We start from the raw sequence: 27240 nt of genomic DNA, 5'->3' as shown, positions 1-27240 counted from the left end.
CTCTCTATTCACATATCTAATGAAAGGCAAAATACTGTGTGCAGAATTAAAAAAAAAAAAAAAAAAAAACAAAAAACAAAAAAGCTTTCTATCTTTAAATTGTATTAATATATTCAAGAAATGCAGTTTGACACTTAATTGTAACTATGCCTGTCTTTCGTTCAGGTTTGGTTTGCATTATATATGAGAAGGACTTAGTAGTACCATGTATATACTTCATTCTGAAAATTTGCATCCAGTTACTACATGCAATAAATAAACATCACAGACAGGCATACCGTAACAGATTTCTATGTTCCAGTCCCTCTGAAACAGCTAACCTCCATCCATGAATACACATATGACTTTCTGAATGCTGCTTGGAAACACATTTGTCTTTTCTCAATAACAATGCAAATTCAGTGTACTGCCTCACTTATAGACCCTCTATATTAATTTACCATGGCCACCTTCTGTTGCTTGAGATGTTAATTATTCTTCTCTTCTGCTTTGCTAGTCTTTATAGTGGACTTATATTTGCATGAATGTGATAGGTCAAAATCAATGTGATAGGTCAAAATCAAAACAAGCTGGGTTTATTTTTTTTCTTTTTATTCTTTTTCTTCTTGTCCTGAAAACCATATTATCTTGGATGCATGTGCATCTCACTGGTAATCGTACTGCATTATGTTTAAAATTTTGTGGGTTTTTTGGGGGTTTTTTTGAGTAACTTGTCTGTTGACAATACAGAATGTTACCATCCTTCACTATTTCACTTTGCTTAGTTTAACCCCAAGAAGTGAAGGAAGGATTAAGTTTTTATTTCTGTGGCATTTTTCATAACAAAGTGTATGATTCCTATTTGCATATTTCACTTTTAATTTTCCAGAATAGACATGAAGGAATAGAAAACATTAAGGAAAAATTATCCTTATTTTTATGTCAGAATATATGGTAGGTGTAGAAAACTTACTCAAGGCCCCAGATCACAGTACATTTTTTTCAGTGTGAAAAAATTTTTTTACCAGATTCTACACATACATACAGAAAACCAAATTCACTGCAACTCTGTTGATGATAATTTAATAGAGAACAGCAATTAATGCCAGAGGGCTGCATGTACACTTTTTTTTGAAAATGATGTGGGAAAATGTGATACAGCGTAGTATATCTCTCGTAGATATACATATCTCAAAGCTGCGGTATTTCCCTGCCTGTGTGGAATCTGTTAAATAGAAAAGAATAAAATCTTGGGTGAAGAGAGAAGTCTAAGCAAGTAGCAGAGCTGAATAATTTCTGCAGCTGAGTCTGTAAAACTCATGTTCTTCTTCATCAGATTGAAGCCTGCACGGTGTACGCCTGTGTGAGAAGCAATGGGACCCAGATTACAACTGTGGAAGATGAGCCAAAGCAGCTGTCAGCACCCATTATTCACATAATTGGCTCAAGGTACTATTAGCATAGGTGGCTTTCATATATCAGAGCGATTTGTGGCTGGAGTGGGGACGAGAATGTAAGGTTGTCTTCTCTCAATTGAATAAGGTATATGAAAGAATTCACTATACACTTTGAAAACATTTTTCCTAGTTGTTACTTTTGGTCTTGGAGTTTTTGGCCAAAAGAGCAACTGAAGAAATCTGACCCTTGGTGACTGTACGTATCCATTTGGGTATCACTGTGCTGCGATAATAAATAAAGCAAAAGTGGAAGTAGTTAAGAGAAGAAGTGTAGCGGAATGAAAATTATCACGTTTTGCTGTCAGTTAAGAAGAGGAAGATTAATGCTCAGGGAGAAACGCGATGCTGATAATGGAAACTTAGAATAATTGTGGGTAAAAAAAAGTCACCCATCACAACAGTAAGAATTAGTAAGATATCTTAAAAGGCATGCATATCTATGTCTCCTTGAACCAGTGTTTGCAATCTGCCTATCCACTACATGCACAGGCATTGGGCAAACTTCTTAATTGTAAAGGGAGCATCAGATTTTCAGTCCTTAGAAGCAGCCAAATAGTAACATATACAGTGATTCTTTGGGAGTTAATATGTTCCAAAGACAAACTAAACCCAAGCTCACTAACACATTTATCAGAATTACACCAACAATAAAACAGTTAGCCTCCTGTGTGTATGTTATTGTTCATGTGATTTTTTTTTTTTTTTTGCACTTCTGGTGTAGTATGCTCATTAGAAGGGTTTCTTTTATAGAAAGAAAAAAAATTATTTTTTTTTTAAATAACAAAAATCTAACATTTGAGCCTTCAGAAATGGTCAGCAGAATGGATTTGCTTCTCCAGTCTCTTAAGGACTTTGGTTTGCTGTTTATCATTTCTACATTTTGCTGGAATTCAGCATTTTTCTCCGTATAAGGGTGAAATTAAGCTTGCTATTTTTCTGTCACACATACAGATATAGTCAAAGCTTGTTTGATGATAAGAACTCAATTCAGGATCTCATCTTTTGCCCTTGGCTTTAACTTATGTATGCCTTTGTCTGTATTGTCTGTACTGCAAACACTTATGCATGTTTCTGCTATTATATATAGACTAAATATGTCATAACACATGAATGCAAAAGGATCAAAAATGCCTTCCTACTTTATAATCTGCTCAGCCAGAAACAGACGCTGTTTCTACACTGCCTTTTCCTACATGTCATATTATCATCAGCTGTTCTTATATCCCAAAAGAATACTAACTACTGATCGATTGCCCGGACATGTCTGGCCATGGCCTACACGTGCCCCGGGTAGTTCATTTATTTGCCACGGTGGATTTGCTAGAGTGGAATTTAATCAATAGCTAATTCATTAATTCTGGTCCTCGAGTATGTAAGGATTGTGCAGTATAAAAATGACTGGCTGGCTTCAGCTTTGATTGAAATATGACAAACACTACAGCTGACAGCTTCAGCAGGTGCTGGGCTGAATATGAATTTTGCTTATTTATCCTCCGTAAAAGAAAAAGCTTGGGCAAAAAACCAGTTTGTGTAGACAAGAGGACATTTTAATACATATCTGTCATCAGGCGGAGAAAAAAGGCATTTCTAGAGTATAGGCTCATGGGATACCCGAGATATAATACAGACTGTGCAGTTTATTGTCTTTAATTGGAATCATGGCGTTTTTCCCTCTTCTAAATCAGTTTGAGGGGCTGTATTATTGATGAGAATGCTGTAGGATAATGTCTTTGTAGCATTCACAAATAATTGTTTTAAAATTTGCCTCAAGGTGCTGCATGACATAAATTATAATTTCACCCACCAACTTCTAGAAGTCTTTCTGATAGCAGCTCCATCCATACTATTCTAATGAAGGTTATACCACCGGAGCCATTATAAATACCTTACTTTTCCACCCCTTACAGTTAATAACTCAGCTTCAGGCTGAAACTTGGCACAAAAGGTCGCAGTCCTGGAATGATTATTTTATAATGCCAAACTTCAAACAGAAAACAGTATGGGACCCAATCCTGAAGTCCTAAGCCAGGTTCTGGTTTGTTGCGTTTCTTGTCTGGGTTTTGGGGTTTTTTGCAAGGAGTGGGGAGGTGGCATTGACCATGTTTCGGTAGAAACAAATCCTATTGAATCAAGTAAGCTTTTTTTTCTTTTTAGATAGGACCTCAGGGTTGTCTCTACAGAGAATTATTGTATTTTACTACACAGATTAGAAAGTTCTCTGAGTACAGTGTGTGTGTGGATGCTGACTTAAAGTTTGTGCAGTGGATTAAATTCTCAAGATGCATTGGAAAATAGTTCATTTCCCTTTAAAATACTTTTCTTCTTTCTCTTGTTCCTTGTAATACAGCATGCTTAGTTGTTTGTTTTGGGGTTTTTTCCTAATACTTTCTAATACAATACTTAGTAGCAGCTTTGTTCCTTTCAGAAAACTGAGGCACCATGCAGATGAAGCCTGCCAGAAATTCTGTTCAGTGCTTAATTGAAAGGTCAATGGCTATGAAAACACCATGTAGTACAAACCAGGGAAAATCCTTCAGAGTTTCATGAAGGAAGAGAAGGACTTTTACGCACCTTGGGCGAACTAGAAATCATGGTCAGGGTGTAATGGAGAGCTCAAAGAAGATAAAGCCATGGCAGAAAAGCTAGGTGAATTATTTGCTTTGATGTTCAGTATAATTGAGCCTGGGAAGATTTCTGTATCAGATGCTGTTCGTGGGTGAATGAGCTGGAGGACCTTGACATCCAGAGGGACCCTGACAGGCTTGACAGGTGGGCCCATGCGAACTGCATGAAATTCAGCAAGGCCAAGTGCAAGGTCCTCCATGTGGGTCGGGGCAATCCCAAGCACAACTACATGCTGGGTGGAGAATGGATTGAGAGCAGCCCTGAGGAGAAGGACTTGGGGGTGTTGGCTGATGAGAAGCTCAACATGAGCAGGAGGGTTGGAACTAGATGATCTTTAAGGTGCCTTCCAACCCAAACCATCCTACGATTCTATGAACTATCTCAAATTAACATGTTAGTGAGAAAGAGTTTAGAACAATTGGCTAGAACATACAGTAATAAATTTTTGGGATTATGGTATTTGCTCAGGAGTTCTAAAGGAGCTCAAATATGAAAGTGTCAAACTACAGTGCAGTGTAAAATATCCTTTAAATTGGTCTTGGTACTGGGGGAATGGAAGATGAGACAATAGTGCAGATTTCTCCAAGGGGATCTCTGGAACTAAAGAGCAGTAAGTCTGATTTTCCATACTGGGAAAGTGGGTGGAAAGTACAGATAAAGAAAGGGATTCACAACTATGTGAATAAACATGACATGGGGAAGATTCCTGTGGAGTCACGTCCAACCTGTGCGTCCAGGCAACATGCAAAGTCAGATTTCTCAAGTACGCGTAGTTTTATAGCACTTTCCCTGAAGTGTTCGAGGCAGTGTTCTCATAGAAGGAAACCTGATCTCTCTCCCTACTTTAGTAATGGGAAAAACAAGGCACAGAAAGATTTCATGAAGACTGTAGCAACAATAGAAGCGTAATGCTATTTATCAGACTTTCTGTACTGTGTCATACTGCTTCTTACGTTAGCACTGCAGTCCGCCATACAGCAGGTAGTTAACTCCTGCGCAATAATGCTGAAGCAGTTGCTCAGTACGTGTGATCTTCTGATGAGGAAAGTATTTTATCCACTGGTCATTAATAATAGCAGTGTTCCCTACCTTAAGAATGTCAAGTAAATCTTGTGGGTTTTCTGTGACTTTTTTTTTTAGTTTAGCTCCTGAACATAAAGTCATTGAATCTTAGATTTGATGTGAGTTTTTAAATTTAGGCCTTGTATTTGATGAGACTGATACAGCATTGGCTCTCAAGATTCAAAAGTGAGGCCTTGTTATATTATTAATTTTGATGGTTAAACCTTTACTACTGAGTTGAGGAAAAAAAAAACCCAGGAGGAGTTCTTTTCATGGCTCATGGATAGTCGAAGCTGATGCTACTTGAAGCAGGCAAAAACCAGAATTTCTTTTCCAAAGTCTGGTTTATCAAAATGTGTCAGATGTTATATCAAACCTGAAATACTGATATTTTTCATAGATAAAACAAAAATAATATTTCTACCTGGAAATCTCAGAATGAATTGTCTTCACACGCTTGAGCCAAAGGATTTCAGTTTGCTCTGTTGCACCAAAAGCAAATACACCCTTGTGGATCAGTTTGAAATTGTTCTTTATCTCCTGGAAGTGCTGCAGTTGCCTCATGGATCTTGTAGTCTGAAGCAGTTCTTTTCAGTGAACGTGGTTAGCCTGCCTTCTCTCTGGGAGATGAGCCCTACTTCAGTCTTTTTGCCACATTGACAGCAGTCACAGAAGGGACTCATCCAGCATTTGAACCGTCATAAATGGCACATGCTTGAAATGAAGTTTTCTCTGGGCTATACGCCACGTGCCAGGAGTTGTACGTCCATCTGTGCCCAGAATTTGCAAGTCTGCTTCTGTAGTTTGGGCTGTGGGGACTTACCAGCATAGGCACAACTCCGGCTTACCTGAGAGGGAGTAACGGGATGAAGAGAAGGAGAGGGTGGACAGGCTCAGTCCCTGTGTTTCTGTGCCTGTGTCAAATGCACCATAGGTGATACATCTTGATGCACACTAAAGCGAAGGTTCTCAGCTCAGCCTGGGGTACTTGTGCGGATGGAGGGGTGTCAAAAAGCCTCTGCAGTCCTGTGAAAACCCTGTTGATTTTTTTAAATAGAGCTATGCGTTGCTCTTGCTATGATGCTTTCAAAACCACCACAATTTGCCATGGGAGGCAAACATCGGAAGTTGTAGACGTAACTGTAATATTCACAAAACTGTGAAGGAGTCTGCTTATCTGTGGGTCATTATTGGAAGGTCATACTGAGTTTTACCCTTTCGGTGGCACTGATCAGTGAACTCCCCCATGCCACGTAATTTTCTTGTGCAGCTGCAGCTTTACACAATAGCAGACTCTGTCGACCCCAAATGTGTATCTATAAATTGAATAATAGTAAAGTGATTGCTTGTTAAAATAAAGAAATACAAGCTGAGTTCTGCAGAAAAGGCAAAATGTTCAAATCATTGCATCAATTCTTAGGCCCAATTTGAAATTATTTTAGAGAGAAATATGACTTGCAAAACTGCAAAAACTGGCACAATACTTTGAAAATATACCCTTGAGGGCCAAATGAAACTTGCAGAAAGCAAATCATTCAAAAATATGACTGGAAATGCTTTCTTTGCTCCTGTGATCTATATTGTGCAAAGACCAGGAGAGAGTTACAATGGCATTTATAAAGGTTAAGTATTACCCTTCTTTTCCTTTTCTTTTTATCTTTTTTTTTCCCTGAAGTTTATACAATATATTTTCCTGCTTTTATGTTTTTAAGTTAGGTCCTGTAATATTATTTAAATGTAGACATGTGTGTATGTGCGCACGTGTGTGTTCATGTGCACGTGGTAGAATATGTAGTGAATACAAAATGACCATGTATGGAATATGGAATTAAATCTATGGTTCAGACGAAGACCTTGGAATGATAATGGTGACTCTACAAGTCACCTATGAAGTTATTCCTTCGCAGGTGACATCATTAATTCCCGTTATTGCTGTGTGTATTCCTCTGTTTATACCTCAAGGAAGTGAAATAATACTTCAGTTATTTTTCTTCTGTTAAGATGTCAAAGTTTATCTCAGCAGCTGCTGTTTCACTGTAACATTTTCACTTTAAATTAATGCTAATTTGTGATGTCACTGGCATTCTGACAGTGGCTGTGTAATCGGGACACGGAGATTAAAAAGAGGTACTTAGAGCCTAAGAATATACTGTGCAATGCTGTCAGTCCTCCTATTGTGATCTGCATGTAGCAATGGGATCTCCCTCTCTCGACCCAAAGAGAGTCATAGTAAAAGAAATTTGTGTCTTATGCAACATTCCAGAGTGATTATGCAAGAAATGAAGTTTTCATTTGAAATACTAATGTAAAATGTGTACATTATAAAAGACAAAGCAAATTTCTGTTTCAAATGTCCCTTTTGACATTTTTTTTTTTAAAGTGTAATATTAAGTGAGATTTTGGAGCCAATATCTGCACATTTTTAGTTGTGATATGTATGGTACAGCTTAACATGATTTTTCCCTTGAGATAGTTTCTTCCTGAAACTGATGATGGTCTGATATCAAACCTGAAATCAACAACAGGATTTTGTTTTACAGTCTTTTGCTGGCTGCTGCGGTCATGCTTTTGCGCTCAAAGTCAGAAGTCTTGAGTCTTACTTGTGATAAACACTTGCATTTTTTACTTCTAATTTTACATCAATGAAAATATTTAAGCACAGAACAGAACTAGTCCTTACTGATGCTGTGATGAGCTCTTTCCTTTTATTCTGTGCTGAAGACTACATTTCAAAGCAACATACATTTTTTGTATAATGTTTTTGAAAGCAGGGAAACGGCAAGATGAATACAAATCTGTTCGAAACGGTGACTGAGCATAATGTGAGTAAGCTGCACTGGCAACAGCTCAGAGGGCAGGGGGTGGTCTTTTGTCCCCCAACTGCCCCTTCCTCTACCAGGTTCCTATCTGAGAATGGAACAGTCATGTCAGCCCTGACAACAGTTAATGTACGCCTTTGCTAGAGCATCAGGACAGCATATTGAATCCCTTCTCCTACCACTGAAATGAAATGAGTAAAATGCTAGAACGCTTATTACACATAAGCTTCCAGAAGTATGAATCAGATGGCTTTTAAATAGCAAACTTTAAGGACTTTGATTGCATGTGTGATTTATTTTCCCAGAGTATTAGCACATATTGACACCTTTTTCAAACTTTTACACTTTTCTGTTATTAAAACAGCTGTGAAATTCACCATCCAGAGGAACATTTTGACACTTCAAAATATTTCTCTCCATGTGAACTAGTATAAAATGGAACTAGTATATGCTAATCCTTTAATGTAAGTATCCATAAAAGCGTAAGTACTTTCAATAAATTAACAGATGTTAATTTTCTGCTTATTGTAGATCTCTTCAAATCAACTGGGCATCACCAGGGCAGCCAAATGGCATTATCCTGGGATATGAACTCTTACGTAAAGCGTGGCAGAGGTGTACCCCATCGAAGACTCCAAGGAGCAGCAAAAGTAACAGAATGTGCATCTCATTAGAATGTAAAAAGCATGAAAATATCTGTGGAGAAGGGTGTTATCATCCAGAGTTGAAGGTACATGTATATTCTTAAGTTAGAAATGTAATGAAAAATTATACTTTTAGGAATAAGTTTGTAAAACAAACCTCTTTAGTTATCAGAGGAAGGGAGGGGGAGGGTTCTGCTTCTTTTGATGTTTTAAAATCAAGGCTCTGATATGTTTCTCAAAACTTTTTGAAATCAAATATGGATGTTTGAGTTCAGCACACGGATAGCTGTGCAAAAAATCTCCAGCAGTGTATGTGAGTCAGCTGATGACAAGTGATTCTGTTGTCTTAAGTCTGTGATTGTTCATTTTATTTCTCCTTTCAGAAGAAATGGTTAGCATTTATGAACGTGTCTTGCATTAACACTTTCATTTGGAGCAATAGCACAGTTCTGAATTGAATCCTCAGATTGTTTTCATTTACTACACGCTGGTTCAGGGTAGAAGTGGTTTTAATACATGCGAACTAAATCTCTTGCACAGGAAACTAAGCCAGAACCTGTGTTTCAAAAACCCTTCAAATATGCTCCAGCTCTGGATGGGGACTTTAGGCTCCCAACCAGTCTGTGGACCACCTCACTTCACAAGCATGCATCTGAAGTTTCCTCCCTTCAGAAAGTTTTGCTCCATGAGCATAGTGCAGATCTGTTCATCCCAAGGAATCAGGCTGTATCTGATCCAAAGTAAACCTCACAAGCCACGTGTAAAGGAAGTTTGAGGAATCTTGAATCCACTGATACAATCCCATTGTGCCAAATTACATGGTGGGTATATATGTATATAGATCTCTGTATGTATTTTTGCATCCCACTTGGAATAATCATTTTTGCTCAGCTGCATGCCATAGATTGCACACTGTAAGTTACTAGAGGAGATTCTTTGTCCTCTCAAGTATTCAGGTATCTGTGAAGCACATGATGATAGTTCATATGGCTCCCTTGGCATAAAGTGATCGCACTGGACCGCTTAAAGACCATAGGAAATTTTCTAGGCGTACACAGAATTTCAAACCCTGCATGGCAAATTGTGGTTATTAACATGACTTGTGGGTTGTATCTGTCCGTGTGCCCCCCCCTGCCAATTCTTCCTTGGTAAATGCTTAATGACCAGATTCTCCAGTACAGAAAATTTGTTTAGATTCAGCTACAAGTGGGTGGCTGTTAAATAACAATGATGAGCAGCTCTGAATGGGATTCATTCTGATTTGTCAGATGTATTTTTAAATTATGGCTATTTTCAGGTTAATCTTCATATGAGTTCCTGTTTAGGAGTAGGATCAATAGCGTAGCGGGAGTCTGTAATGGTTTTTATTGACAAATGAGGTAGAAAACTCTTAGTTTGAAAGTAAGATTTAATGTAATGAAATAGTGTCCCTATTTGTCAAAGGAATCATCACATGTTCTGTGACTAAAGCAAAAAAATATGTATTCGCAAGATACTCTGCAGAAGAGACAGTAATTAAGGAAGTGAGCTATTTGAGGGACTGAAATCAAGGTATAAATTATTCCAGCCAACACACCTGTCCTGGCTGCGTCCCCTCCGAACTTTTTGTGCACCCCCATGCGCACTGTTATTGAGAGCAGCCCTGAGGAGAAGGACTTGGGGGTGTTCATTGATGAGAAGCTCCACATGAGCCGGCAATGCAGGCTTGTAGCCCAGAAAGCCAACCCTATCCTGGGCTGCATTTAAAGAGGCGTGACCAGCAGGTCGAGGGAGGTGATCCTGCCCCTCTACTCCGCTCTGGTGAGACCCCACCTGGAGTACTGCGTCCAGCTCTAGGGGCCCCAGTACAAGACAGACATGGACCTGTTGAAGCAAGTCCAGAGGAGGGCCACAAAGGTGATCAGAGGGCTGGACCTCTGGCTCTCCTATGAGGACAGACTGAGAGAGCTGGGATTGTTCAGCCTGGAGAAGAGGAGGCTCCAGGGAGACCTTATTGCAGCCTTCCAGTACCTAAAAGGGGCCTGCAGAAAAGCTGGAGAGGGACTGTTTACAAAGGCATGTAGTGACAGGACAAGGGGTAATGGCTTTAAGCTGAAGGAGGGGAGATTTAGATTAGATGTATGGAAGAAATTCTTTACTGCAAGGGTGGTGAGGCTCTGGAACAGGTTTCCCAGAGAAGCTGTGGATTCTCCATCCCTGAAAGTGTTCAAGGCCAGGCTGGATGGGGCTTTGGGCAACGTGTTCTAGTGGAGGGTGTCCCTGCCTGCAGCAGGGGGGTTGGAACTAGATGGTCTTTGAGGTCCCTTCCAACCCAAACCATTCTATGATTCATGTTGAGCTTCTTATTAACCAGCACCCCCAAGTCCTTCTCCTCAGGGCTGCTCTCAATCCATTCCCCGCCCAGCCTGTATTTGTGCTTGGGATTGCCCCGACCCACATGCAGGATCTTGCACTTGGCCTTGCTGAATTTCATGCGGTTTGCACGGGCCCACCTCTCAAGCCTGTCGAAGTCCCTCTGGATGGCATGCCTTCCCTCCAGCGTGTCGACCACACCACACAGCTGGGTGTCGTCAGCAAACTTGCTGAGGGTGCACTCAATCCCACTGTCCGTGTCGCCAACAAAGATGTTAAACAGCACATACGTATGAGTTAAATTTTTTTTATATTAATTTAGTTTTCTTCTCTCGTTTTTTTTTTTTAGGGGGGGGGGCTTTTTTCAATCTTTGTGCATTTATGGTAACTTTGAGCTTGAAGAGTGTCCATATATTTTCATAGCTTCCTGACTTTCTAATTTTTTCTAATTACTTTTGCATTATTTTCTTATAATGGCCTCTCTGTATTCTGAGACACTGTGGTTAGGAGTGGGTGCTATTTGATTAAGTAATGGATATACAGTAAACGACTGGAAGGTCCACAGGAAACTGAAGCACTCGTACATAAAATGACATGGGAGTAATTTTTGTGGGTGAATTGATTAAAATTTCCCTCCCAGTACTTTGCCTGGTTTGCTATGCGTATCTGCACCGGCCATCCAAAATGTCTGTAAGAGATATCTACAGGGCTCCTAGCACATCCATGTTCCTTTTAAACTGGAGTCTGTGACAGGGACCTTATGTGGCAGCCCTCTGTCACACTTTTATATAAATCACTGTCAGTCTATGCCAGCTATAATGCTGAAGCACTTATGCTAGTGTATGTGGTCTTTAGATTCGACAGTCTACTGGACAGAAGTGAAGAAAAGCAACACTGACCAGCGTATGCTGAAAAGAAAAGCCCCTTATCACGGTGCCAGCTGCTATTTGCCATACATTAATTGTGCAGCCAAATGCAAAGAGATGCCAATGAGAATTAAACGCTGAGCCGCTTAAGTAATGTTCAGATCCAGAATAATAACCAAGTTTTTTGTTCATTTGAGAATAGGCTGGTCAGCAAAAACAGGCAGATGTTATATACTTTGTTCCAATAGACAAAGAGGTTCTGGAGTTCTCGCTTTTGCTCTGGTCATTTACTGTACCTTGTACACAAGACACAATGGGTCTAATTCCACTCTTACAATTTCCTTGAATTCAGGAATATACAGTGAGAGGAAAAGTAGGCCTTTTATACAAAAAATAATTTGGAGATATGTCTTGGGCTATTTATTACTATTTCCTTATGGATTTATGGGTGACATTTGGCATTATCAGCTGGCTATTGTAAGACGCTGCAGAAAAAGAGGGATTTGTTATTTCTTATCTACATAAGAGATATAATCCCCTCCATCCATAGAAACCAAAGTGTTTCAGTAATAGGAATACAAGGGTGTGTTTCCACTGCACAGCAGAGCGGGATGCAGAGACTCTTCAGCTAACGTTGGCTGAGTTGGGTCCAGCTGAGCAGCACAGTTACATCAGAAAGGCAGTGCTAAATAGCCCAGGTGCAGGGTTGCGCTGGTGTATATATGTGTGTGCTGCATTTGCCATCCAGGTTGGTATCTCTGCATAGCACCGTGCTGGCTAAATAAACCAACTTGCTCAGAGCTGTCTTGGGAATCTCTAAAAGACCAGGTGACCTTTTCACTACAAGGGACACGGCTACATGCCCATTCATGGGCTCGTGTAGGCCTGATATTAAGCTGAACGAAGACCAAAAAAAGATTTCTGCTACCCTAAATAATCTTTGCATCAGATCCCTACTTCTTTCTAGTTGTTATCCGGTTTTCTACTTCAAAATTAGAAATCTTTGCTATTTTAACTAAAGCTAACACAGTGCTGTGCCTGGAATCCTTACCCTGGTGTTTGTGATCAGACTTGGATGGATTTCTTGATTGCAGAAATAATTTAGAAAGGTGGGGTTTGCGTGTAGTTTTGCAAAAAAACTGAGAATACACTCTCATGATCAATTTTGTCAGCTGCCAGGAGGGTCATAATGTCCTGTGTACCTTTTACAGGAACAGCCTGTGCTGCTTGGGTGTTTCCAAGCTGCCAAAATTGACAGTCTTTTCCTGGCTGTTTTCAGTAAGGTGTGATCCATAACTCTACCCATATTTAAAATCTCAAAACAGACATCAGCTTACAGAGCGTGTATCATGAGATCTGCAGAGATGTACTCAATTAGCAAGGGAACGTGCCCTAGCTTCACCCCTCAGGGATCATAATCTCAGTACCAATATGGAAGGCATTCCTCTATTATCCATGTAGCTTCTGTTGTTACTGGCATCCTGAGGCGAACACTGAAAATAATGAGACAGGTCGAGTCAAAATGTAATTAAAATAGTGGCATAAAGGCTAATAATTTCTGTACACAATGGATCATGAGTATGAACATCACTGGTTAAAAAAGTCCTGACTGAAGGTGCTAATACAGCTTCAGCACTTTTTATTTTCAGCAGCAACAAGCTGTATAAATCTGAAGTTAATGAACTAATCAAATATAACTCTGACATTACTAGGAAGTACAGGCTTTACTCATTGTAATTAACATGTGCCATTTGTTAAAAACACCAGCAGGACTCTTGTCTTTAAGGACAGGAGGAGCAAAACAGTGGCTTGATATCTAGCCTCAAAGGCACAATTTTCAGGAGTGAAAACTAACACGTCTCGACACTAGTGAAGGATACTCCATCCACATTTATGTAAAATTTACTATTAATGCTAGCAATATTGTGCAAATTCTTTTCAAGTTCTTTCAGGCTTAGAGAACCTTTAAAAAGATAACATGTATAATGTGTGTTGTAACACACCTGAAGGACAGGAAATGAAATTCATTTTAGTAAGCTAATATATAGTGATTTGTAATGGAATAACAATAATTTCTGCTCACAGATTTTAGATCTAAGGCGGTACAAATTACCAAAAGAGAACAGGAGTTTGAGAAAAGAAATGGGTGAGTAAGTATACTTAGGAAGAAAGGGCGTCTACATAGATTCAGAGATAATTTAAGTAAAAAAGAATGAGCCTTGCTAATTTAAAATATTCCCTCTCACATGAGAACATGATGGGTCAATCATTACTCTGGTGTTTGCTCCACAGGCAGAAATTTTTAATGAACTCCTGTAGCTAATAGGAATTCCTTAGAGTGTTTTGTGAATTGCTATTTCACAAAGTGGCTCTGGCAGCAAGCGTTTGACAAGAAGGATAAACATGGCTGCCTAGCACATCTGTTTATTTGAGTAAATCAGTCCTAGCTCAACTGGCATGTGTCCATAAGGCCAGATAATATCTTTCTGCAAAGTCTTCAGCAAGCAGAAGGATAAGGGATGACACAATTTTAATTAAAAGAGAGTTGCATAGAGAAGTTTGGAGTATTTTTAAAAAATGTTAAAATACTGTGTAATCCTGCCTGCCAGATTTGATATCTAGTTACTGTGCGCTAGGGTGATGGCTGAGCAGGCCTTTCTCAGGTATCGTCACAAGCCTTTCCTCCTGCCCAGCCCTTCCCGGTCCCTGTGCTCCTGGATCACACTCCCTCCGCAGGCTTGGATGGGAGGATAACTGCGGGATTGATTTGTACGTAACTCAGTCTACCAGTATTTTTAAGGGCTCCCATGATAGCTAAGGATGAACGTCTTCTATCATCTCCATAGACAGTAAAGATCTCCTGGTTAGCAAGCATATGTCAAGCATTCAACCCTCTGTACGAGGGTGAGACCTCCGACCTGCTTAAAATGTTGGTGTCACTGTATCTGATTGCTGGGAGGCCTCTGCTTTCATGTACGTAGTAACGCCATCCAGTTGGGACTGTCACTTTTAGATCTAAGAGGATGAGATAATAATAACCTCTTGCCACTATAACTTTCAATCCATCTGCTTTTCTTCTTTGTCAATGACATAATTTTAGCATTACTTGAATGCATTTTATTTTATGGATTGATAATGCAGAATCCTTGGGCTGAATATCAATGCAAATAGAAACTAACTATCTTTAGAGGACTGCCAAAAAAGTGTTATTTAACAATTTACAGCTGACTGCAGAGGATGTTATGGAGCTACATGATAATAGCACCAACTACATCAATCGGTAATGCCAGATGAGAGTCTGAATGTGTTTTAGAGCTGACTGGACCCCTTTTTGGAAGCTGTCTATAGGGTATTGAGAAATATTGAGGATCTTAAATCATTTTTAACAAGGAAAAGTAGCTGCTGAAACTATGGTAACACACCTGGGTGTTCAGCCCGGGATTTTTTGAGGGGATTAAGGAGAAAAAGGAGACACACCACTAATAATGCAGTCTTACAAATAACATTCCAACCAGAATGCTTTAGAGTTAGTACTAAAATGGCCCTCCCCATGTCTGTGTGCAATACACAGAGCAGCTGTTTCTACTCAGGATTCACAAGAGAGGGGGCATTTCTTAAAAGTGGAAACATCACATGGAAAGTAAAATGCCTGCTCGAGCATTTGAGTCTGGATAATGCCAAAGATGTGCACGTTTCTTTTTCTGAAAGACGGAAAGACACTGTTCAGGTGAAATTTGGGTGGTGTGTATCAGTGAAAAGAAGGAAACAGTACAGGGATGACAAATGAAATCCATGAAAAGAAGAAATTAGGCTAGACAGATCAAAGAGGGAGAGACAATCCCAAGGAGCACACAAACTGGAACTGGGAATGTGTGAGGAACGTGTATCTGGCCTCCTTTCACGCAGGCATTTACTGGCTGGTGCAGTAAAAAGGACAGGACAGAGGCCATTCTCTACAAGCATCAAGAATTGTGGCTAAATGTGATCTATTCTGAGGACAGTGGCAGGATAATACTTGATTTGATATTTTTAAGAATGCTTTTAAATGACTTGGTAATACAGAGACCAGCTAATCTTCTAGGTTGCTTTGGAGCCAGTTGTAAATGAAGAAAAACTCAGTCTGGAGTGCGTGCCAATCAGAAAAAAATATCCAAAAGATGGGAAGCAGAGAAGAGGTGAAAAGCAGAGTTTTATTTGACATCTTAACTAATGATCTGGAAGAAAGAACAGTAGGTTAATTAAATTCATAGATTGGATTATATTACCAGTGACAAGGTGGACAGCAAAATAATATAATAGGACCTACAGAGACTCAAAATTCCTGAACAGAAAATGACAAAATTCAGCTACGTTGGTAGTCTAAACCAGATGCTGAATGAGAAAGTGTGCTGGAAAAACAGAAAACTGTGTGACAGTTCAAAGCATATAAGGATATAAAACCTGAAAATATAGTGAGGAAACAAGAACACCTTCTGCCCTACCTCATGTTAATTTTGGGTTACGTATTGTTTATGTATTGTAAATTGTAACTTCAGAACCTAACCTAATACCCCCAAGGGTGAGTAAAGGCCACTCAAGACTGAACAAAACAAAGCATCATATATTCACGTAGAAGTCAGAAAGAATTTGTTTATGACTTAAGAAAAGTAATAATATTGTTTCTGCATGTATAATTTATGTTAACATTATAAATGTAATACAAATTAGATGTCCTGAGCCTAGTAATGGAAATTTTTAAAAGTTTTTTGTTAGCTAGTAATTAAAGCACCCAGGTAACCAAAAGATCTTTCTAGAGGAACACTTTCTTTCTTTGCTGCTAAGATAACCTGATTTAGAACGTGGTTAAAGAAGGAGTGGAAGTGCTTCATGTCAAAAGAAAACAAAGGAGCAACCCAGCTCTAACATCTGTGCTGTACTGCCAACTGCATTTGCCGTCTAGCTGTAAGAGGCGTCCTTCTGGCTAATACAAGTTGCACCGACTGTAGGTTCTGAGGTTCCAATTTTTACGAGGGTTCTTCTGACTGTTCTATATGATTTGCTGTGTATGCAGTGTGCAACTCCATCGACGCAGGAGTAAGTGTACAAATAATTATTTGATTGTTCAAGCGTATAATTTTCTCGACAGCACCTAGAAAGAAGTCTGCAGTTAAAAGGCCTTTTCAAAATTCATTTCCATGTAAATTTTATTTTGAAAAAAAATAATCCTTATATAAATGCTATTCTCTTGAGACCACATTGTCTGAAGAACTGTGGTCATAAATAAGTGATCATGTGCTATAAGAAGAAAATCCCACTTATTTTTATGTGAAAGAAAACCCAAGAGCTCTTATTGGGAAATACTATTTTTTAGTTCTAAGAGTTTCATATGACATGTCTCATCGTAAATGAATGAATAAATAAATAAATAAATAAGAATTGGGGAGAAAAGAAAAGAATAAGGTGATGGTGGATTATATCTACATATTGCAATCTACTCCACATTGAGAGACTCAAACAGCCTGCAAGGCATATGAAGATGATTCATATTAATGGACTATTTTATTAAGGTGCAGTATGGTTGAAAGCCACAAAATAGCAGCATTCTGTCAGATACACAGTAGTTTATTGAAGTCTGATAATGCCGGAGGGCACAGGATTTTAGCCAAGCTACATTTTATTTGACTGCAGTCATATTAGTGTCCATACTCAATGTGTTGTACACGTTTTCATATACGTTGTTTTGCCAGAGAACACATTATGTTCTGTTTAACAGATATTGCTTTACTGATTTTTTTTTTTTTTTAAACTACTTCTAGGTATGTTGTAATGGGATTCTGCACGACAATAAACCTGGCTTCCAGTGCTGCGAGGACAAGTACATTCCATTTATTCTTAATTCACCAGGGGTTTGCTGTGGTGGTCAGATACATGCTGTGCAACCGAAACATCAGTGCTGTGGTGGTTATTACACTAGGGTATTAGTAGGTAAGAGACAACTCCTTTCTGGTGCTTGAAAGAAACAAAACAACAAATTTGATATATCTGTTAAACCAAGGAGAATGAAAACATGGCAATAAATGTGAGATTTATCAAGATTTCTCGATGTCTTCAAGACTTGTGTTCAGTGGGATAAGCAAAGATAATTGCACTGACTTTGTCTTCTAAACACAATACACTCTGTTTATACAAGAAAGGCGTAATTGATGAAACCTGATGATTGGGTCATTTCCCAGAGAACTAATTTATGCCAAACTATACTTAATTGCAGTAAGTGCTGCATAATGGGGAGGGCAGTTCTGCTTAATAGGAACACCATCAGGCAATTTAGTGGTGCGGTTTAGTTCTCTGCTTGACTTGACCCCATGTGATTTTCCCTAGCCATTTATTTTGTGGAACAATTGTTAGCGTTTGGGGTTGATATTATGGATTACGTCACTTCTGCTTGTTTCTGCATTGTCTACTCTTTGTTTCCACTGATGTTACAGCTCAAACTACACATCCCACATGTATTATCTTGGATGGAGATTCATGCTTTTCTTAAGGCTGATCATACTCATTCTCAGAACGGTTTGGGAAGTTTGCCAAAACTATGCTTCTGTGCTGTTGTCCGGAGTTTGGTTTTCCAGTTTGTTGGTGGGGTTTTGACAGGGAGAGGGGAAGAAAAGGGGGAGGAGAGCCCTTTCAGGGGGCAGTGTTCAGAGCATATATCTCTTTGTAGGCAATTGGCAGGTCAGGAGCTAAAATGCTTCCATTACTCATGAGCTGGCACACATTCCCTAGGCTCAGAAATGCTTGAATTTTTGCCAACACATTCAGCACATCCCAAGTTCTGATCCTTTGAAAAGTAATTCATATATCACAATATTAGAATGCCTTCCATGATGTCATCAGAAAAATGCTATCACATGGAAGAACCAGAGAAGAGTATTTTGCTGGCCTCATTAATCTCAATACACTGAAATGGAGAGATTATACTGTGACCTCTGTCCCCATCCAGTGGCCTGTGTTAACTAGCTTAATGTTGTTTACATCAAGAAAGAAAAGTACTGTGAAACAAAATGTCTTAAGTCTGAAAGTAGTTCTTGTTCAGTCAGCAGTCCACAAGCATGAAACAGTGAATGTTTGAACATGATTTTAAACATACTTTTTTTTCTAAGTACACTTACTGCATTCTCTTTCTCCGCACTCTAAAGGGCAGCAACATGAACAATGTTGGTCACTTTTTTCTTTTTTATTTTTATAAATATGCTAATAACCTCAAGCTAGATGTTAATGTGGGTCATTCTTTGATAAGGATAACAATTAACTGGTAAGACTGCATAGTAGTTTTCAGAGAGAGAACATTTTCAAGCCTAGCTTGGAATGGATCCCATTTTGAGAGGTTAATGAGAAGGTTACTGATCCTTTGTGTCTTATGTCTAATAGTTCTTTAAAAAAAAACAGTTTTATTTCCAATGGATGTAAGCTACATTCTGCGTTTTAATACTTTCTCTGTGTAGCAACTAAATTAGATTCCGAGGAATGCAGGAAAATATGATGAAGTATCTAAACAGATTAGATCTATTATACTCTAAAAATTTGTTCTCATCTTTTTTTGTTTATTATTGACTTTATTTGATAAAGTTATTTATACAGGAAACTCTCTAAGCATACATATTTCCCAGATGTTGTTTGGCCAGCTTGATAGCTCTAGATGTACTGAAGCACACTGGGCTGAAGGCATGAAGATTACAAATTAGGAAGGCAGGAATCTCAGTTTCTGAAACAGTAGTGCATGAAGAAGTGCAAACATCCATCCCAGAACTGAGATGGGAGGAGAGATTCTTAAAGCAGCTACTACCACCCAGGCACCTCTTCAGCAAGGAATTTGCGGAGGGAGGAAAACGGTGGTCTCCCTCGTCTGTTACGATTGCATGACATGTTTATTTCTGCCAAAAGCTGCACTGAGGTTAGGGCTCCTTGTCTGTAATTCCCAACCTTTCAGAAGAAAAGGACTTGAGATATTACTTTCAGTGAGAAAAAAATAATTTTAAAAATCAAAACACATTTATTAACAATCAGGAATCCAAATATTTTAATCACCTCTATTATCCATCTTCAATAGCAGAACAAAACCCTAATTCTTCCAAATGACATTTGAGCCACAGAAAACATTGCAACACAGAAAGATCATACCAAAATGTAACTTTTAGAACACTGGATCAGATCAAGTGCAGACACTAGTGAATGAAAATTATTGCCATGTACCATAATTTTTCTCTCCGTTATAGAAGTATCTACTCTGTTCACAGCACACAGTTTAGCCCAGCCCAGCACTGTAGCGTCAGTCTCATTGCAGCCTTATCCTAAGGCCTTTTCCTGCAAAAGCTGATGCTTTTGTGTAAGTAGCAGCCAAGCCCACTGATTGTGATGGTGGTATTTAATTTTTAAAGTGAGTTTAATCCTGAAGTTCTTTGGGAGGTGAAGTCCTGCGCAACACTGAAGAACTCTTTAAGCATTGTGAATCAATCCTTCAAAACAAGTTTGGAATGATTTTGGAGGAGACAAGGAATTTTTTTTCTGAGAATAAGTAGACTGACTGTTCTGTTAATCATAGCAAGAACGGATTCTCTTTACTATGTAGCTGCCTCTACTTAAAGGTTTTCAGCTGTATAATTGTCATATTTACAGAAATTATTTTTGTTGCTCTTCTCAGTTTGTCTTTGTCATGCTTGCATTTTGATATCTTACAGAGTCTTGGCCCTGAATTCATGCATGCGTGTTTCTTTAATTATTATTACAAATGAATATAATATTTTTGTAGCATTCTAAAGTACCGAGTGATTCCATGCTTTCACGTGGAACATTTTGTACATGAAGCTATCAGTGCATGAACCCAGACTTGTTGCTATCAGATGAAAGCCTCTCAGGGATTTAAAGAGCTATAAATGCATAAAATCTTTAATTGTATTCTTAAATTGACAGGAGAAGTATGTTGCCCTAACTCAGAGCAAAACAGAGTTTCAGTTGGAATTGGTGACTCTTGCTGCCAGGGAATGCCTTACTCTACATCGGGCAATCAAATCTGCTGTGGTGGATCCCTCCATGACAGTTTCAATCAACAGTGCTGTGGTGGAGAAGTCATAAGCACCAACTTGGTCTGTTGTGGTGATGAAAAAGAAGGGACTGCACACAGACTTCTCCCAGGTAAATGATGAGTTGTAACACTAACTATTCCCAGTGGCACACTCAGATTTAAGGTGTGTAGGCCAATTTGTTAAAATGATGTTGCACTTTACTCTCACCTGTTCTGATAGATTGCAAAATGGTGAGCTTTCGATAACTCTTCTTTGCCTTTGTCCAAAAGCTGCAGGGTCTGGAGACCCTCCAGAAAATTCAAAAGGAGTGCATGATCTTTCATTATGCTGGTCAGAAAATAAGATCAGTCCCCTATTAATGAGTAGAGCAGAGGTTAGACTTGGCCACGTCGTGCTGCCATGCATCCCAGCGCAGGGATTTCCCGTTTGCTCTGGAGATGTGGAGTTAGTCACCTAGAAACTGAAGATGACATTGCTATATCTGCTTAGCTGTCTTCGTCCTTCACTTCTGCATCTACATAGGGGTAAACCTGCTGCAGTTTAAAATTAACAAAACTTAGTGGCTAGTACTAGTCCCTTGTTCATCTGGTGTATGCCATTAATCTCTTGCACACCATAGGAAATTACTGCATCGCGCAGAGGTACAACCTGAACCCTACTTCCTCGTAAAGCACTCTGTGACTAGCTGGTGACAGAGATTGGAGGTATTATTACAAACCCTATTCAGGTATTTTCATGTGTCTTTTCTTTCCACAGTTATTAGACAAATTATATACCATCAACCTTAGGTTTTCTCAGCCTGACAAAAAGACTTCAGAAACAATTGCAGTCTCAAAGGGTAGCCCGATTTCAAAACACTGAAATATGGAAAGTTTAGTACCCAATTCTACTTGGTGTACAAAGACGAGGGATGCAGTGCTTTTCCCATTTGCGCGCCAGTTTCAGCCTCTAGTTGTACGCTTAAGGATCTTAATATATTAACTCAGAATCCAGATCTGAAGGGTGAACTACTCCCTTCCCAAAATCGAGCTCTTTCCTCAGCTTATGTTTTGTATTCACTGGATCCCTCGGCCGCTGTGGTACCCTAGTTCTGTGTTGACTGTCAGGAAGGGCTAATCAGAAGAGCCATCGCAACGCTTTCTGCGGTTTCTATTCTGTCCTTCCCTTCCAGTGGTGACTCATGGAGTGTATGCTGTGAACAGCACCACGTGCATGATTTTACCTCCCCCTCCCTGTGATTCCTAATTGCGCCTGATGTACAGCGTTGACGTGGGGCTCACAATATCAGCTCTGAACAAGGCCCCTTGTCTAGCCGCGCATTGTGTGGCTGCCACAAGACGGGGCTGGCTCATAAAACATCTCTTTATGTACTTTATTACTTAAACTCTTTTATTTGCCTGCAGGAGCCCTTTAACAAAATCACATTGAATTGACTTTCTCACACCAAATCAAATCTCCCTGGTCCCAGTTCAGTTGTCTTTGTCAATATGTATTTTATAAATGGAGTGAATTAACAGATGCTGTTGGAACAGAACTGCTGGGGTAGCGTTTATGTTTTTACTGCTCTCTCTGGGCAGATGAGTTGTGTAGGAGTGTAATACAGGTATCTTGGGATGAAAGTTATGTTCTTCATTTCAGTATATATGTATTCTTAACAGTTTTTTTTTTCCTTAAATATATATATTTAAAAAACCTTTATACCCTTCTTTTAAAAATGTGTTTAGCCTATAGCGCTCTATCATTTGCACCATTTTTCTTGAGAATGGGTCAGGATGACATTTTTTTGGCTATTAAAAAAGAAAACAGTGGCTTTTTCATCGTTCACAGGTTTTCTGTGAGGGCTTTATGCTGTGAGCCAGCATACAGCCGAACACAAATACAGGTTTGAAAGATGAATTAGCGCCAAAGTTGAAAAGAGATTGTATTCTTTTGCATTAAGGATAGAACAGATTGTGGTTTCTTATCATATCATATATATCACACTCAACAAGTTTTTGCTTAATTTCTTAGAGCAATTCAGCCTTGCTAAATACATTGTGAAAATGCACAAGGCAGGGACTAAAATCTACCTGCTCCCTATCCCTATTATTATAATGATTCTAATGGAAAAAATAGTCTCACATAAAAACATAATTTACTTATCATTGGCAAATGGATAAGTAGAATTTTGCAAGAATATGGTAATTGGAAAGCTTATCTCATTGTCTAGAAGGGGAAGAGGTAACAGGGATGGCTTTATGCAAAAGCTGAAATGCTTCTGAAGCTCTGTTTCATAGTTGGCCATGAATGCCATGGCTAAAAATATAATGACAAATTAAAGCTTTTGTTTGGGAGTTTTAGTTCCTTGAAAAAAATCATACAAGAAAAACATGATCAATAAAGGTGCAAGCCTTATGCACAACCTTATTGTTTCATGACCAGTTTGAAAACAGCGTGTTTCTGCAGAATCTAGACCCAGGTTGGCACTGAATGTTGGTTTAAGGACTTGAATGGTAGAACTTTTTCATTTGCCATTGTATACCTTTTTCAGAGAGCCTCTCCTCAAAAAAAAAAAAAAAGAGAAGTTTTTTCCATCTCACATTACTCTTTTTTCTTTTTTTTTTAATTTGTATTTTCTTAGGTTTTATTTTTCGCCCCTTGTTGGCCTTATTTAGCGGGGTGACCACATAGAGACATCTACTGGCAAAGGGTGGCAGTGATGCCATTGCATACACACATCCTGAGCCCCACTGCTGCGATGTGATTATCCAAAGTTGTCTATTTTTGGCTATCAAGGATAATGTCACCTAAAACCACTCTTGGATTTTCTCTTTTTTAAAAAAAAAAAAAAAGTGCGAGTAAAATGCCACTATACTGACATCCCAGACTCGTGAAAGATGGTGCTCTGTACTGCTGTGGTTCCTGATCTGTAATAGTTGCAATACCCACACTAAGCCAAGGATTTTTGGAGTAGTTTGCAATGTACACTGGCTCTGTATTTTGTTGATCCTCTATTCTGGCTCCAAAGGCTAAGCCTTTTAATACTCATTTTTCCCTTTTGAAAGCAATGGTTTTGCAGATTTACTAAATTAGTAATTCATCACTCGACTCTGTTTGTAAATTTTTTCAGTTGCTGGGGATGAACATGAAATACTTGTTGACAGAAATCACTGTTAGCAGGAAGTGTCTTTTCCAGCCCATGGATTTTCTTTTTGCTGTAATGCATTATGTGCCTATGAAACATAAATATATAAAGCATGACACACGCATTCCAGCTGATTTACAAACAAATAGTTTGTATTTTGATATTTTGCTGAATTCAGCAAGGCTTCATAGGAATTTCTGGATCCTTAAGCAATTGAATAAAGTGATTTTTAGAAGGCAAATCAATCCATCAATATTACATGGTCCTATTTTGTTTTTCTTGGAGCATATTTAAAATTGTACATTTGAGGTGTCAAGGTTCAGGTGTCAAGTGCTACATGTGATAAATTAAGGAAAGGTCAGAGGCTATGCAATGCAGTTTCAGAAGATTGTCTACCTCTGCCTTTGCAGCTCATTCATGCTGAAGTGATGCACTATGGGAATTACTACCAAACTCTGCTCTGCAACATCTGCTCTCCCTAAGTGAGTTAGTGCACGTCAGACATCTTTATGTCAGAATATTGCAGTGATGGATGCAGTCTTCAGAAAATGCTGCATAAAAATCTGGTGTGCCGTTCTGGCCATTAAGTGAAATTACTATTTAAATTAATGGCGCTGTCACAGTTTATCTGTGCAAAGAATGAACGCTGATTAGGGTATTAAGTAATTAGCAATTTATCACACTGGAACAAGGTTGATAATAATTAAAGAAGTAATGGTTTACCAAAGAAACTAGAAAGGGAGTCACTTCTTGTTATGTGAGTGAAATCTTGGCTGAAAAATTTAATTCAGTTAAACAAAGATGAGGTTTGCAGTGAAAGAATGCAGCCTTGTTTGCTTCAATAGAAAAACAGTTCATTATCAAAATTTTAGTTTGCCTGTCAAAAGTCCCTTGGGGCTGTCTGAGTTGCTTATTAGTATCGAATTGAGTCATTTTCTGCATTAATTCTCTACTTAAAATTGGTAGAATCTGAGGACAAGTTAGAAAAAAGGTGTGAACAGGAGGAAATATTTACCTCTTGGAGAGCTGGTGATCACAGTTTGATTTCTGTGAATGGAACCAGCCCTGAAAATAGGTAAAGCGTGCAAGTAATGTCACCATTTTGAGTCATCTCAGTGACTGGAATGAAATGTTCTGAATGCTTTAGCAGGATCATACCCTTAAAGAGTAATTTTCATTATGTATGACTTCCTAAGAGAGATTTGCTGCAATAAATGGCAGTAAGAAAAGCAGCTGCTTTTGCATGTGTTTTAAATGTCTACATACTACAGAAATTATGTCAAATACAAATTACTTTGTAGACGTAACAATATATCACAGCCCTGGATTTTTTTTTTTTTTTTTTTTTGTGTGATATCTTTCTCATTGAATTAGTAATAAGATTTATTTCATTGCCAATTATAGAGGTGTTTGTAGCATTTGATTCAGAGCTAAAATTTACCCCTTTCTTTAATTGGTGTGGGGCTCAATGCTGGTATTTCACAGTAGCAGAGTCATTCATGTGAATATTTGGAAAATTACAGTGGTTATGATGAGCTTTTAATTTTAAAATAAAATTATTAAAAATGGAAGAAAGACAGTGGAATTAATTTTAGCAGCTTATCAATTCCACTATAGAAATGCAAATTATATGTAGATATTCATTTCTTAAAGAGTCATTCTCTGTATTAGATGGCTGAAGCTTCACTGTGGGTACTTGGCAAGTCACCCATTCAGTTCTACCTACCTAGTATGAACCCCCCCACAAAATATCACATGAAACATTCTGGAATGCTAAGATGAGCTATTGGAAGACTGCCCATGTAAGGGGGGCGGGGGGGACACGACTGAGACCTGACTGGAAAGTATATGGAGAAGCTTTCTCAATTTTGACATTGTATGGGAAGTTTTCATCAACAGTCTGCCTTTGACCAGCTGTGCTTAGCACCTCAGTGTGGTGTTTCATAGCAAAGGTTCTTTACAAAAGTTCAGCAATGGTGTAAGTTGATTGTAGGGGATCCCGGTTTAGTCCTCTAATTCTTGATTGTTTTCAGTAGGTCTAGAAGTCAGGACGCTTACTTCAGTCACCTCACGTTCCAATTTAATCTCGCTTTAGCTAAATCTGCGTAATTCCAGCTGCTGATGGTTTTATGCCAAGCTATATTGCATTCTGAGCTTTCTCCTTTCTTTATCTATTTATTTATTTACTTACATTTCATATTCAGATATATTTTTTTGTTTGCTCATTTCAGGGATGTTCTGTTGTGGGCAGGAATACGTGAATATGTCAGATACCATATGCTGCTCAGGTTCCAGTGGTGAGTCCCTAGCTCATGTTAGAAAGAATGACCAAGTGCCAGTAAAATGCTGTGAGACTGAACTTATTCCAAAGAGCGAAGAATGCTGTAATGGAGTTGGATATAATCCTTTGAAATATGTTTGCTCTGACAAGATTTCAGCTGGAATGATGATGAAGGTAATTGATAGAAAATCTCTCGGTAGCTCTGATTTGACGATGGAAAGAGAAATACACTGTTCATAACTATTTTTCTAAAATAGGAATATAAAAACTCTTGTGTGCATTATTCATTTTCACATTACATCCATATTAATACCGAATGAGTTCACCATGATTGATGTTATTGCAATGAATTCTAAAGGAATTAATAATGATTAGCTGCCTCTGTGAAGTGTTGCCCAGCACTTCAGATTAGTACAGTGGCTAAAAGCTGGCATACTAACAAGACTGGCATGTATAGCCAGCTTCCGTTCTGTGACCACAGTTCCTGATGATGTTCCTTAAGTGGAAATGGAAATTAAAGCGGCCAGTTCTGAAGTCTAAAAATGCTATTACATTTCAATTTGGGCAGGCAGTATAACATAGATTCTCCAACCTCCTAAAATATATATAAATAAAAATAAAGCAATTGATATTTTCTTGATGGACTTAATCCTGATCCTATAGAAAACCATTGGCAATTTTGGCATAAATTTCAGCAGTACTACGATAGGTCCCTGTATAACTTCTAGCAAATAGAGTATTATATTTTTGGTGCCTTTTGCACCTAATAAATAATACAGTTTATTTTCACTCTGTTTTAATGTAAGAGTAAACTAAACACCATAAAGGCTAATTCCGTCTTTTCTAAGAGTGACCAGTGACTATACGTATCAGCATGAAACAGTTTGGCCAAACTTTCAGAGCTGCAATCTCTTGCAACTCCAGTTGAATTCAATAGAAATCATCAAGAATTAGAATCTTGGCGTTACATGTAAG

At 38.6% G+C, this 27240-nt stretch overlaps 1 protein-coding gene across 1 annotated transcript in view; it reads left to right on the top strand.

Annotated features, from left to right (window-relative positions):
• USH2A (usherin) overlaps positions 1-27240 on the top strand; it is a 396138-nt gene that overhangs the window by 286937 nt on the left and 81961 nt on the right. The window contains exons 46-50 of the mRNA XM_075749252.1: positions 1316-1428; positions 8474-8672; positions 17600-17768; positions 20748-20969; positions 26216-26439. Coding sequence (XP_075605367.1) covers positions 1316-1428; positions 8474-8672; positions 17600-17768; positions 20748-20969; positions 26216-26439 — 927 coding nt within the window. The remainder of the gene's footprint in view (positions 1-1315; positions 1429-8473; positions 8673-17599; positions 17769-20747; positions 20970-26215; positions 26440-27240) is intronic.

This window comes from Balearica regulorum, chromosome 3 (genome assembly GCF_011004875.1).
Source record: "Balearica regulorum gibbericeps isolate bBalReg1 chromosome 3, bBalReg1.pri, whole genome shotgun sequence".
Taxonomy (NCBI): domain Eukaryota; kingdom Metazoa; phylum Chordata; class Aves; order Gruiformes; family Gruidae; genus Balearica; species Balearica regulorum.
Note: the sequence above shows the minus strand (reverse complement) of the source record. Positions and strands in the feature narration are given on the sequence as shown.